At 49.0% G+C, this 10,605-nt stretch overlaps 1 protein-coding gene across 1 annotated transcript in view; it reads left to right on the top strand.

Annotated features, from left to right (window-relative positions):
* DNAAF9 (dynein axonemal assembly factor 9) overlaps positions 1-10,605 on the top strand; it is a 141,337-nt gene that overhangs the window by 125,186 nt on the left and 5,546 nt on the right. Inside the window, 5 exon segments of the mRNA XM_014582291.2 lie at positions 1,115-1,201; positions 6,124-6,230; positions 6,605-6,679; positions 8,532-8,737; positions 9,433-9,498. Of these exon segments, the coding sequence (XP_014437777.1) occupies positions 1,115-1,201; positions 6,124-6,230; positions 6,605-6,679; positions 8,532-8,737; positions 9,433-9,498 (541 nt within the window).

Here is a 10,605-nt window from a genome sequence, read left to right as displayed (position 1 = left end):
ATCCCTTCTCCTCCATTCTCCTCTCGGGATCTTGGGCATGCACGCACATGCGCCTGGCGTGAGTTTTAAGCCACTGGGTCTGGGACGTGAACCGCCGTCGACTACGTGGGAGTCCAGCGACATAGCCGTTATGCTAACTGCTGGTTCCCGAGATCTTTTTAAAATTAGTTTCTGGGGGCTAGTAGGTGGCGTGTTAGTTAAGGCGCTGGACTCCCATATGATTGACTGAGGTTCAAGTCTCGGCCTGGTAGCTTGCTTTCTTTCCCTCTCTCTCTCTTGAGTGCACATGCCCTATAGCAAACTTTAAAAGAATAATAATAAATAAAATTAAATAATTCTTTAAAAAGTAGTTTCTGATTCATCTGAGATGAGGCCTGAGATTCTACATTTCTAAAAAGCATTCAAGATCCCGAGAGGAGAATGGAGGAGAAGGGATTGCAGCGTGACCATCCCCCCTGGGGGGTGATTTCTCGCTTTCTGTCTCTATGTCTCTCTCTGTCTGTCTGGCGAACACACGCACCCTATAGCGAAAAACCTCTCCAAAAAAAAAAGCATTCAAGTGATACTGGTGCTGCTGGTTGATAATTCTAAATTTCTCAAGTATGATTATGATATTATATTATTATATAATATTAATATAAATATAATATAATGTGTTCCTTCTTTTTTTTTTTATGTTTTTGCCATAGGTCACATCCACTGACTAGAGAGACATTGAGAGGGAAAGTGAGAAGTCATCCCCATAACCACACACCCCCTCAGGGGGGATGGCCACACTGCAGTCCCTTCTCCTCCATTCTCCTCCTGAGAATTTAGGCATGCATGCACGCACAAGCGGCTGGATTCTCAAGCTGCCAGGTCTAAGACTCGAACCACAGTGAGCCATGTGGGTGGCATTAACCACCATACCATCTGCTGGCCCCAGAATGTGCTCATTTAGAATTTAGGAGTGAAAAATCATAATGCGTGCAACTAACTTTCAAGTGGTTGGACAGGGAAAAAATGCACACACGTGTGCAAGGATGTGTGTGTGGGAGTGTGGGGAGAGGATAAGATGTGCAGCTTAAAATTTATAGTCCTAATTAACCTGAGTCTTTTCTGTATATTTTCAAAGGAATGAAGACATCAAGCTGATTCTCTCAGAAAACAGTTTTTCAAGTCCTCAGCTGCTACGATCTCGATATTTGATGTACCCTGGCTGGCAAGTATCATCATTGACAACTAGCTAACGTTACTTTGTACACTCAGCCATGTATTTATAGAAAAGGGAGAGAGTAGAAATACCAGATGCGCTCTACGAAGGTGACACATGGTAATGGGCATGGCCTGTCATGTCCCAGCAGCCTCTGGCTCACCAGGAACCCAAGCTCCAAATCAGGAGCCTTCCTGAATGTGGAGGGTATGGAGTCACTCTGCAGGCGCCAAGCGCCGTGGTGTCCTGTGTTTTGTCTAGCGTGGGTGAGGTGGCTGGCATGGAGCCAGGGAGTTACAACCTTCCCAGGCAAGAGTGTCCCCGAGATTGCGGGCAGCCAGTCTCCTCGCATTCCTATCTGAGAGGTAGGCACTGCTGCTGAGGTGGCCTTGGGAATGTTCTTTCCCCTGCAGCCTGCCTCGCTGCCTCACAGCCTGTGAACCTCTCCAGGGGAGAGATCCTCTGTAGTCATATCACACCAACATTTATGTCAATTATTTAATTAAATTAAACGTAAATTAATAAAAATTAAATACGGCCAGTGGTATGGTAGTTGGGGCCCACATGGCCAACTAAGTGGTTCAAGTCCCAGACCTAGTGGTTTGAAGAACACGTACGGTTCATGTGCATGTGTGCCCAAAATTCCAAGAGGAGAAGGGATTGTGGCATGGCCATTCCCCCCTGGGAGTGATGTCTCACTTTCCCTCTCTCTCTGTTTCTCTCTGGCAAGCACACACCCTACCACACAGAACTTAAAAATACAAAAATAAAGTTTAGAATTCAGTCTTTCAATCACACAGCCCCATTTCAGGTGTTCCTTGGCTGCTTACCTGTGGCCAGCAGCTACCACACTGGGTGATGCAGGTCCAGCATGTTTCTATCGTTCCAGAAAGTTCAGTTGGATAGCACTATTCTGAGAGCTCTGCCTCTAACCTCATTTAACCCTTACAGCAACTGTGAAGTGGATTCCTTTATTTTTCTGGTCTTAAAGATAAGGTAACTGAGGCACCAAGAGGTTAAATGAGCTGTCCAGTTTGCAGCTAGTAAAGGAAAAAGCTCGATTTCAAGTACAGGTTGTCTGGCTCTAAAACCTGTTCTCTCTATCTTTTTTTAAAGATTTAATTTCATTTATTTATGTTTAATTTGACCAGAGACGGACAGAGTGAGAAGGAGAGAGAGGGAAAGCGAGAATGCATGCCACCAGGTCCAGGACTCAAATCGTGGTTGGCCATGTGGGGGTCCAGGGCCCTTAAACGCCACGCTACCTGCTGGCCCCTGACACCTGCTCTCGTAACCACTGTGCTGCACTTGTGTCTCTAGAGAGAGTGAGCAATTAGTTCTGCTCTGTTGAAGATTTAGGGGAAGACAGTTGTTAAAGCTTGACCAGAATTACTCTCTCTTGTTTATTTAGATTATCTTTGTTATCCTTACTCAGTTTTCCCAGGCACCTCTCTACATCCTCCACACCACCAATTTTTTGTACTAACAAAAAACTGTATTGTATTGTACTGTAAAACAAAAAACAAGCCAAAAAAGCACCAGAGATCAGTACATAAAATCTGAAGTTTGCAGGCATATTCTGAGAAGGAACCTCTGATTTGAGGCACACCACGCTTGCTTAAACAGTGGGTGAGCGTGGTCGTTCCTTACACCTAAACCCATTATATCTTAGGTAAAAAGAAGCAGAACCTCTGGGAGGAAACCTTCCTGTCCCCAGAACTTCAGACCCTCTTGCTGCCTGAACCTTTGGGCCTGGTCCTGAGGCTCCTGCAGGCGCCCCCTGATGCCTGGAGAAGCCCCCATTCTCCAACCCATACTGACTCACACTGGGTATGACTCACAGAGACCTAGCTCAGGCCTCAGGCTTAGGTAGAGGCAAGCTGATCCCAGAGAGAGCAGGGCATGAGGAGCTCGTTAGAGACTCTGTGACTAGAGTCTAAAAACCTCTTCCTTATCAGGAACATCTGTCCGTGTAGATAACCACAGATGCGAGAACCCCAGAATCATTCATCATCTCCTCCCTTCTGACTATTCTAGCAATGTTATATTTTTGTTTCTGTTTTTCTGTAGAGATTTTTGCCTTAGGGCACATGTGCTCACCAGAGAGAGAGCTACAGTGAGAGGGAAAATGAGACCTCACTCCCCAGGGGGCATGGCCACAGAGAAGGGTCTCCTCCGATCTCCTCCTGGGATCTTGGGTGCACACACACACACACACACACACACACACACACACGTGCCTGGCGTGAGTTTCAAGCCACCGGGTCCAACACTTGAACCGCGGTCAGCTATGTGGGAGTCCAGTGCTAGTCTTGCAGTTTTATTTTAACAAGGTGGCAGTCATCAGTTCTACTTGTCCCTGCTTGGGTCATGGCCACCACCTCAGAGCAAACTGTCTAGTTCCAAGTGCTCGCTCTGCCATGCACGTCCTCAGCCCTTTCCCTCAGAGTCTTCTCTTCTCATTCACCCCAATCCCAGCATCGTCAGTGCATGGCCTTTTCTCACCTGGAAACCTCGCTTTCTTCCCTTGACCCCTCCAAGTGACGCTAAGATTCAGGCACCACAGAAGCCAGGGACACCCATAGTCTCCAAATGATTTGTTCAGATGGGGAGAAAACTTTTGTCAGTCTTGTGAAAATGTTATGCCACCACCTCATTTTAAAGAAATAACGAAGAAGTACCAGCAGTTGGCGTAATGGCTGTCACTGGACTCCCATGTAGTTGACCACAGTTCGCTCCCACTTAGTCGACTGTGGTTCGCGTCCCGGACCCGGTGGCTTAAACTCACGCCGGGCGCGTGTGTGTGCCTGCCCAAGATCCCGAGAGGAGAATGGAGGAGAAGGGGTTGCGACATGGCCATCCTTCTTGCTTTCTGTCTTTGTGTGGTGAGCGCATGTGCCCTATAGAAAACCCCCCCCCAAAAAAAAAAAAAAGAAATAACAGAGTAAAATTAAAAACTGCCATGCTTTTTAAAATCCCCCCCCCAAAAAAAAAAAAGAAATAACAGCATAAAATTAAAAACTGCCATGCTTTTTAAAAATTTTAAAAACTAATAAAATACTATAGACTGGAGTAAAATGTTCCATCAAACATGGCAAAGGGTCAATATAATATTTAGGAAGCTTACTTAGATATTTAAAGTATCTCAGTCCATAGAGATGTGGACAGTTCACATAAGAGTAAGTATCAAGCCAGGAGGAGGCATACTGGTTAAGGCCCTGGATCCCATATGACCAACTGCATGGTTCAAGTCCCGGACCTGGTGGCTTGAAAAACATGCTGGGGTATGTGTGTGTGCCTAAAACTCCCAAGAGGAGAATGAAGGGGAAGGGATTGCAGCATGGCCATCCCCCACCCCAGGAGTGATTTGTCACTTTCCCTCTCTCTCTGTTTCTCTCTAGTGAGTGCACGCACCCTCTAGTAAAAATAAAAAAGAGCAAATATAAATAGCAATCATGGAGACAGAAGTCAGTGTCAGTAGTATTCGGAAATGTAAGATGGTGTCTTATTGTTTTGATCAGAATATTTGATCAAATATTACAGGGTAAATGATTCACAGTTTATCCCAAAGTAGTATATAACACTCAACGCCCAAATTACATTCAACCAAAAATATCCGTAATATTCACCGCTGGGGAAATTGTTGTGAAACTGGTGTTTTCATGTGCTGCTGGGGGTCATGTGAGTTATTACCCCTGAAGTGGTTTCACCCTTTCCTGGAGTGATTCCAATCATGGGGAATCCTCTCAAGTAAATCATTTGAAAGAAGGAATCTGGCTAGCTCTGTGGCTTTGTGGTCCAGGGAGCCAGATCCCGCATGACTAATCATGATTCAGATCCCAGCTCCAGCGGAGGGGCACATGTGCATTCATGCCCAACGTCCTGACAGGACGGAGAGGGAGCAGGGACCTGGCATGACCATGCTCTATCAGGGGATGCTGTCTCCCTCTCTTTCTCTATTTCTCTTTCTCTAGCAAACTCATGCACCCTCTGGCAAGAAATAAATAAATAAATGAAGGAAGGAATGAAGGAATAAATAAATATTTTAAAAGAAAAGAATGACAGTCACATAATAGGAGGCTGAGCGATGGGATCAAGGGGGTTTGTTTATACTGTCCTTCCTTGCACATGTGAAAATTTTCACAATAGAAAGTTAAGAGTTTGGTTTTGTTTTAATTTTGCCAGACATGTGCTTGCCAGAGACAGAGTAAGAGGGGGAGAAGGAGAAAACACTGCCCAGTAGATGCAGTCATGCTGCAGTCCCTTCTCCCTTCTTTGGGATTTCAAGCATGCCGCACACACATAACCAGCATGTTTCTCAAGCCATCACATCTGGGACTTGAATTACCATGTGGAATCCAGCTCCTTTAACCATCAGGCCGCAGATTGGCCTTAAAGTTACAGAGTTGAAATGCTGTGAATATGACTGTATTCTAAATTCATCTCTGGCAGGTTAGTATGTCAGTTGAACTAAAACCTGAAATAATAGAGCAAAGATGCCCCAGGCCTTCAGTTCCTCTGGGAAAAGTGTACACAGTACAGATACACAGTCTGTTAAGCTTCACGCCTCAGGTGGCAGGCCATGGTTGGAGCCCCTAGGGAGTGGGAGCATTCTGAACAAGAGCTCCCACTGTGCTAGGAAGGACCCCGAGCCGAGGTGGGCACTGGTAGGCTTCCGATGCATCTTTGACCAGCAGACGCCTAGCCTAAGGAGGTAAGAGCCCAGTGCTCAGCAGGGCCCGGCAGGTGGAACAGACATGCTTCCAGTGTCAGGGGGAGAGATGTGCCCTTCTAAACAAGTGTTTCATATGTGACGGGGCTTACATGTAAGGAGAAGTTCAAATATTACAGGGTAAATGATTGGCAGTTCATCCCGAAGTAGTATATAACACTCAAAGCCCAAATTACTTAAATTTTTTAACCTTTTGAAGGTATGAAGGCAAATTTGATACTGGATCAGTCTTTCCACTAATGGTTCAGATCTGCGTATGGTTCGGTCGTCCCTTGGAGAAGACTCGCTTTGTGGCCAAGTGTAAAGGTGAGCTGTGGCTGGGACATGTCCCAGGCCTGGTAAAGGAGCTCCAGTTGTCCCTGCTTCCTATTCCCATTTCAGAATTCTGGGTGCACTTTTTCTCACTGGGACTGAAATAGTCAGAGGGACTTGAGGACATAGCAGTTCTGTGTGTAGGTGGCCACACAGTTCTGTCTCCACTCCATGGGAAAGGTTTTCCCACCCCCAGGAATAGTGAGAGAACCACTGGGGAGCATGGGGGTGGAGGTGGGGGGAAGAACGTGTGAACCCTGGATCCTGAAATAGGGTCCCTCCCTAATGCTTAGCTCTTCCAGCTGTGTGTCCCTGAACTTGGCCTCTGCCCTCAGGTGGGTGACAGCCCTGTCCTCTTTTTCCACCAGCGATTCAGTCCTCCATCAAGCCAAGTCCCTTCTCTGGAAACATCTACCACATCCTGGGCAAAGTAAAATTTTCAGGTAACTGGAACACCATCACGTTTTTCTGGCACTTCTGCCCCTGGGACCCTCTTTCTCCAGGTCCTCCAGCTCCAAAGGGGAAGATCTGCCCTTCTCTAGATGACTTGCTTAGGACTTCACAGCACGTTGACTTTCTTGTTCCAGAATTCCACACCCCTCCTGTCTTGAACCATCCATGGCTGCCTCTTAGATCCGTCACCAGGAGCTGCCCCAATGCTGAGCTCTCCAGCTCCAGATTCATTTCTAACCAGTCTTTGAACCTTTGTGTGGTGGGCTTTTTTATCAGCCTTAGACCTCTGGAGCCCTTGCAGCCTGGTCCTGTCCTGGACTGGGGGTCAGGGAAGCCCCAGACCTGGTGGCTTAAACTCAGGTCAGGTGCATGTGCGTGCGTGCCCAACATCCTGAGAGGAGAATGGAGGAGAAGGGATTGTGGTGTGGCCATCCCCCCTGCAGGGTGACTTCTCGCTTTCTATCTCTCTGTCTCTCTCTGTCTTTCTGGCGAGTGCATGTGCCCTATAGCAAAAACCTCTCCGAAAAAGAGAGAGAGAGAGAATCTAAAAAGGATTTGCTGTGGCTGAAATCTGGGAGGAGGGAAGCAGGGAGTGTGTCTGTTAGGGCAACTTCAGCTGCCATAACAGAAATCCCCAACTCAGCCAGTGTGAGGTATCCAGTGTATAACAAGAAGTCAGGAGGTCAGGTAATGGAATGAGGCCCCTGAAGGCACAGCTTGTGAGTCACTGTGCTGTTCCATTCTTGCTGTGTCAGCCTCTCTGCAGGCTCCCGTCTCTCAGGGCTGCCCACTGGTGCTGCATGTCTAGGAGTCACAGCCTGCCAGGGAACAGAGGCCGGCCCTTGCCCTGAGTGTCTTTATCATGCAGACACCTTTCCCCAGGCACCTCCCCCAACTTCCTCAGCAGACTTCTGTCATTGGCCAGGACTCACTCGCTGTGCCTTCTAGACCATCACCCTTGGTGGGGGGAGGGTCCCTGTTAGAGGAAAGCGGGTGTGGGTGTGTGAGTAGCTGCTCCTGCTGCAGTGAGCCACTGAGGTTTTCAGCTTAGGACTGTCAAGGTCCAAATCGGATAATTAGATGATTTAATCTGTATAAAAGGATCTCAAGGTCCTCAGCTTAATTTATGTTATCAAATTGAAACCTTGGCTTCTTAGCCTAGCCCCTTTCCCTCAGGCTCTGACAGTCAGCCCCTGCCTGCCTCAGATGGCTTAGTGCCTTTATTTCCCTGTCACTCATCACCTCCTTTTATCCTTTACTTACATCTGCCGTTGACTCTTTCTTAAAATGAGGGTTTTAAAATCACACTCTGCCCTGAATTCTCTTCTTAGCCTGAGTTTTGGAGGAAGCCTGCCCTCTTCTACCCGCGGCTCCCCAGCCTATAACCTGGGCATACCTTTCTCATTCCCGTCTTCGTGGCCTCCCTGCAGCACCGTTGCACTGTTGACCGGGCCCTCCTCTCTTGGCCTCTCAGGCCTCTGCTAAGACCTACCCCCTACCAAGGGGGCACTTACCTCCTAATGACTGCGTGGACATCTCCCACACAGTTTCACAGCCCAGATGCCACAGTTGCAGAGTCAAACTCGTCCTCTTCTCTCACCTACAAACTTTTGCTTCCTCCTGTATTCCCCTTTTGGTTAATAGTGCCTGGTTACCCAAGTCAGCCAAGCCAGAAACTTCTCTTGTTCCTCCCTGTCTCGCTCTATCCTTTCTGACTTGCCCCCAGCCATAAAAAATTTCCCTCTGGCCTGAGTCTGGCCCAGCCATCGCTTTGTTATAGTCTTAGTGTAGCCTTGTCCTCTCAGGGCAGGGTCTCAGGACTTGCTCGTGTTCTCCTTGCAGATTCTGAGAGGATCATGGAGGTCTGCCACAATACTCTGGCCAACTCCTTGAGCATCGTGCCGGTATTGGAGGGGCCCACGCCACCACCCGACTCCAGAAGCATCGCCCAAGACAGCAGCGGGCAGCAGGAGTGCTACCTCGTGTTCATCGGCTGCTCCCTGAAGGAAGACGGCGTCAAGGACTGGCTGCGGCAGTCCGCTAAGCAGGTGGTTTTCAGAGCCCGGATAGACTCGTTGCAGACAGGACCAGCACATCTCGGGGGGTTTCTGGCCCTGAGAAGCCCCCCACTGCCACTCTGCTGGGCCACCCCTCACAGGCTCAGCCAGCACTTTTAGGGTGACTTTGAGAGTGAGGAAAAGGCACTCGGAGCAAGTTCTAGGCAGACATGGCTTGTGGTCCATTCTGAACCCAGGTTTTCTGCAGGCTTTGGGTGCTAATTCTCTTAGCACAGCCTCAGGGGGTTCACTTATCCTAGAACTCTGGGGATGGAATTGGCCGGGGCCTGAGTCATTGAGAGTGTTCAACTATGACCTGACTTTACGCCGAGCCATGGGCCGACTCACCTGGGCAAGACCTTAAATAGTGCTTGACTATGGGACCGTGCTCAGTCCCTTTGTCTGCGCATCTGTCACTGATGGGACTTAAAGATGAGCATCTACAGCTGCAGGACCATGTCTGTTTGCAAAGTGGGCTCTTGGCCAGTTGTGTACTGGCTCACAGGGCTCCGTGGTGGGAAGGTGGTCTTCTTAAGGTGTAGGAGGTCAGGTCCAGACCATAGTGTCATATGCTTTTCCCTCCACTGGGATCTTGGATGGTGCCCACCCCTGAGCCCAAGCCCTTCCACGTCCATGTCCTCTATCAGCTCGGTTGGGACCTGACCCCTCCCTGCATTTCTGCACAGAAGCCTCAGAGGAAAGCCCTGAAGACCAGGGGGATGCTGACCCAGCAGGAGATCAGGAACATCCACGTGAGTGCCCTTACCCTTCTCTCCCTTCAGTGGCCCAAGGCTTTCCTCCTGGGATTGCTCATTGTGTTGCAGCTTTTGGAGTCTCTGAGTGAGAGACTGTTCTTAGAGCTTGCTGGAAGTCCTCTTTCTCTCAGGTCACACAGCGAAGCTGGGTAGAGACCGGCCTTACAGCCTCAGTGAAGAGGAGGCAGGTGGGACCCAGGCATTGGGTGGAGGAAAGCGGGCAGCTGTGAAAGCAGCAGGTGTTGGAGGGTCTAGCCTTGTCATTGTCTTCAGCAGCTGCAGAAGACATCAGACAGATAAAACAACCAGGGCCAGGGAAAGACTGTCTGTTTCTGGAAGCTGCTCATGGGAGGGTTGTGGAAGCCTCAGGGCAGGCCCAGGTGACCCCCACCCTCTGTCCCAGCCCCTACAGCTACTAGGGCTTTTTCCTGAGCAGTTTGAGGACAGCAGGTTGAAAAATACACAGATTCTAGACCCCAAAATGAGCTAGGTCAATAATGAGCAGCAGCAAGCAGCAGAAGTGCTGCCCTGTGTTCCTCGGCTACTTCCTGAAGGAAAAGAGCCTCAAGGACTGGCTGTGGCAGTCGCTAAGCAGGTGGTCTCCGAGCAGTCCTAGTAATGAGCAGGTAGGGCAGGAGAGTACCTGGGACTCCAGAAGCCCTGACTTTGGACTTGAGGGAGGACCCTTGATAATCAGCTCTGCAGGACCCAGACAGCCCTGGGTGCTCCTGGGGAGGGCAGTGTGGGCAATGCAGAAGGCAGTCCTTGTAATGCATATTCCCCAGAAGCAGACCTTGAATAAGGATTTGAGTGCAGGTAGTTGATCCTGCAGTGATTCCTGAGTGGAAGACACTCAGTAGGGAAACGGGAAAGTGAGCAAGGGAAGGGGAGTGGAGCCAATACAGGTGGTGGTGTTGGCTGGTACCTCTGTGAGCCATGGGAGCTTGAACTCCCAGCTTTCCTCACCAAGAGATCGAGGACACCATCAGCCATGGCTTGGTGTGGTGCCTGCTTATCTATATCCAGAGGGGCTATCTTGCTAGGGCAGTAGGCCTGTTTCTTTGTTTTTAATGAGTGAATGAATGATCTGAAGTATATATATAT

The sequence above is a fragment of the Tupaia chinensis genome, unplaced genomic scaffold, assembly GCF_000334495.1.
Source record: "Tupaia chinensis unplaced genomic scaffold, TupChi_1.0 Scaffold143574_1, whole genome shotgun sequence".
In the NCBI taxonomy this organism is placed as follows: Eukaryota; Metazoa; Chordata; class Mammalia; order Scandentia; family Tupaiidae; genus Tupaia; species Tupaia belangeri.
Note: the sequence above shows the minus strand (reverse complement) of the source record. Positions and strands in the feature narration are given on the sequence as shown.